Consider the following 3,683-nt stretch of genomic DNA (forward strand, 5'->3'; position numbering starts at 1 on the left):
AATCATGTTGGTTAGGTAAACCTGAATAGCTAAGAAACTTGATCTGTTTCCATCTTCCATGGAAGGTTTGTCACTCTTTTTGCAACAAAAAATTGGAGCATATCCATGCAGTAGAGTGAACCAGCATAATGAACCTAGAATTAACCTGGATGCCTGAGTGGAACTGCCAAAGAGAATGGGTGGTGGGGGGCAACAAGTAAGGGATTCCTTCAAACTTATTTAACCAAACTCAAAGGAGAGAAGCATATCCAAAAAGGAAGATGAAACTTAAATCCCTACTCAATTAACAAAGGTCATCCCACTGGCTGGTAAATGTGCTAGAATTTAATCAACTCAGATTCACATCTCTTTTGGATAGAATATTTGTGGCTAGATTCTTTCAGAAAAAAAATTACAAGAAGCCAAGACTATGTCATATTACCTTTAAAATATGATGGGGTATTATTGTACAGTCTCCATTTCTAATTCTGACTATACTCTCCCTATAAGCCTGTGACTAGGGGATCCCTGGGTGGCGCAGCGGTTTGGCGCCTGCCTTTGGCTCAGGGCGCGATCCTGGAGACCCGGGATCGAATCCCATATCGGGCTCCCGGTGCATGGAGCCTGCTTCTCCCTCTGCCTATGTCTCTGCCTCTCTCTCTCTCTCTCTCTCTCTCTCTCTCTCTCTGTGACTATCATAAATAAATAAATCAAAAAAAAAATTAAAAAAAAAAAAAAAAAAAAAGCCTGTGACTCAACTCCTGAGTAATTTAACAAATCCACTTTTTCATTTTAAGCACATATGTCTTTGGGAAATGAGGTGGATAATTCCCTGGCGGATCTGCTTAGTCTTGACACTGTAAATGATGGGGTTCATCACAGGAGGTGCCAACAGGTAGATATTGGCCATGATAACATGGACCAGTGGAGAGGCATGCTTGGCAAATCGATGGGTCATGGATACTCCAATCATGGGGACATAAAGCACCAGAACAGCCAGAATGTGGGATAGACAGTTATTGAGAGCCCGGAGCCGCTCAGTCCAGGAGGCTGTGCCCAAGATATTTTTCAGGATGAACGTGTAGGAGAGCACGATAAGCAGAGGGTCCATGATAATAATGAGCAAAACCAGAGCAAATCCATACCAGCTGTTGACCCGGATGTCAGCACAGACCAGGCGGATCATATCCTGGTGGAGGCAGTAGGAGTGAGAGAGAAGATGGGAGTGGCAGAAAGGCAGGCGCTTGAGTAGGAAAAGGGAAGGGAGAACAGCCAGGATACAGCGGCCAATGATGGCCAACCCAATCCTGCCAATGACTTCGCTGGTGAGGATGGTGGCATAATGGAGGGGGCGGCAGATGGCCACATAGCGATCAAAGGACATGGCCAATAGGACTGAAGATTCCATGAAGGAGAATGTATGAATGAAAAATACCTGTGCAAAGCAAGCTTCAAAGCTGATCTTGGGAATGTTGAACCAGAGAAGTTGCATGACTGTGGGCAAGGTGGTGAGGGTGAGGCCCAGGTCAGTCAGGGCCAGCATGGAGAGAAACAGGTACATGGGCTGGTGGAGGGATGGCTCTGTGCGGATGACAGCGAGGATGGTGGTGTTCCCCACGATGGAGATGGTATAGAGGCAGCAGAAGGGGATGGAGATCCAGATGTGGAAAGCCTCAAATCCAGGGATGCCCGTGAGGATGAAGTAGAAGGGGACTTGGGTGCTGTTAGACACCTTGGACATGACCAATGAATGTACAGGGTCTTTGCTCAAAGAGAATCAGAAACATGAGAAACAGTGTTTGTCTTTATCTCATTTGCCCTAACCTGTATCCAAACAAAAGTTCAGAGTTATTGAATGTTAATTAAGGAAAGATTCAAGAACACCACGGTTGCTCTTCCTTGGCCTAACTCTGTAGAGATTGCTTTCATACAACTTGGATTCCTTTGATAATGCAACACATAGGAACTCATGAGCAATTCTTTATTTTATTATTTTTTTCCTGATTCTATTTTCTCACTCCCATTCAGTTCTTAGTGCCCTGGAATCTGCCTTTCATCCAAGTCATGCTACCAATACTATTTTTACAATGACTGGGGGTGAACTCCTACACACAAACATCATGGCTACTATCTGCTCCTCCTCCTTTTTATCCAGTGTCTTCTTTTGAATTTTCTTTTGACTATTCTAACAGTACTCTCACCTGTTTCACTTTTTCTAAAGGCATAATATTCTCTTTCTCTGTTATTCACTTCATTATGCACTAAGGTAATTATTCCTCTTGGTCAGTCCTTATTTCTCATGTATCTTTTTTATCCTCATTACTTGATGTCATCAGATACCAAGGCTTTTACTTGTGAAGCATCACAAAATAACTGGAAACCAAAGGAAGTATGTACAGGAGAGGAGAGAGAGGAAAGTCTAAGTGAGGACAACCATGTATCTAGGTTCAGGCACTGCTCTAAGGCGATTATCTGTATTAGTTCTTGCAAGCCTCTAGCAAAAGCTTCCACCCCTCCTTCTTTCCCTAGGCACTCACAGAGGAGTCTTACTTGTGGTTTCTCTGGTCTGGTGGTGTCTTCTTCACTATCTGCAGCTTCTGCTTTCTCTGTTTGGCTGACAGGATAGATCTCTTATAAGCTCCTGCAAATCTCTAGGCTGGAAGGTGGGGGAGATATGGCAGGTCCCCTCAGGATTACATGAAGAGGCATCTTGAGACCTGAGATCTCACTGGGAAGCCAGGAAGTCAGCTGTGTCCATGGGAGTCTTTGCTGCCCCTGGCACCCTCAGATAGTACAAGTCAGGACAACACACTGAAGTCCTGTTCTTAGAGCTTATTAAATATGATTTGAAACTACATGCTTATGCTTGGGAATGTATAATATCTCTAAAAATTACTTATGAGAAGCTCTCATCTATCAGTAATTTGAAATTGGGCAGAGTTATTGGAAGGAACAAGAGAGCTGCAGGTCAAAGCAATATTGTACACCACTTTCACGGAGCACACACCCTGCAGCAAACCCCTGGGACTAGAAAGAGAACTTGTTTGTAATTATAAAATAAGTAAATGGTGAAAGCACATCAAAACTGAAATAGAAAGGAAGATTGTTCAATTATTAGTTGGCTATTTGGTGACTCACTTCACAATTCACACAAAACTAAATTTCAAATGGATAAAGTATCAAATTAAATCACTAACAAAAGATTGAGAAAACCATATAAGAATTTACATATCTCATTGCAGGGGGCCCTGGCCTTTGCAGTAATAGACAAAAATCACAAAGGATAAGATGAGTGGATGTGAGTACCAAAAATGAAAACTTTCTCTATAACAGAAAAGTAATGAAATTCAAAATAAACCTCTAAAAATATTTATTAAAAACATGCCATGGAAGGAATTGATATCTTAAATATAGAAAAGTTAAATGTATCAAAGTCTTTAAAAAGCTAAATATTATTAATATTTATTAACACTAGTATCACAATAGGTTAACAGGAAAGACAAAGTTCGTAACAAAGTTTTGACGAAGTTCACAACAAAAGGAGAAATACAACAACCAGCAAGCACATGACAATATGCTTTACAATCAATATGTATCACAGTGAAATAATATCATTGTTGTTTTTAACCTTTCAAAAAAGCCAGAGCTCTTTTTATGACAACATGCTATGCAGATAAGGATATAACCATGCAGAAGGATTTGTG

At 41.3% G+C, this 3,683-nt stretch overlaps 1 protein-coding gene across 1 annotated transcript; it reads right to left on the reverse strand.

The window, feature by feature from the left end:
• Window positions 1-766: 766 nt before the first annotated feature.
• LOC129505117 (olfactory receptor 51Q1-like) lies at window positions 767-1,729 on the reverse strand. The gene has a single exon (XM_055318065.1). The coding sequence runs from the start codon at window positions 1,718-1,720 to the stop codon at window positions 767-769; it is 954 nt and encodes a 317-aa protein (XP_055174040.1). The 5' UTR covers window positions 1,721-1,729.
• Window positions 1,730-3,683: the final 1,954 nt, after the last annotated feature.

Source organism: Nyctereutes procyonoides, unplaced genomic scaffold (genome assembly GCF_905146905.1).
Source record: "Nyctereutes procyonoides isolate TBG_1078 unplaced genomic scaffold, NYPRO_anot_genome, whole genome shotgun sequence".
Taxonomy (NCBI): Eukaryota; Metazoa; Chordata; class Mammalia; order Carnivora; family Canidae; genus Nyctereutes; species Nyctereutes procyonoides.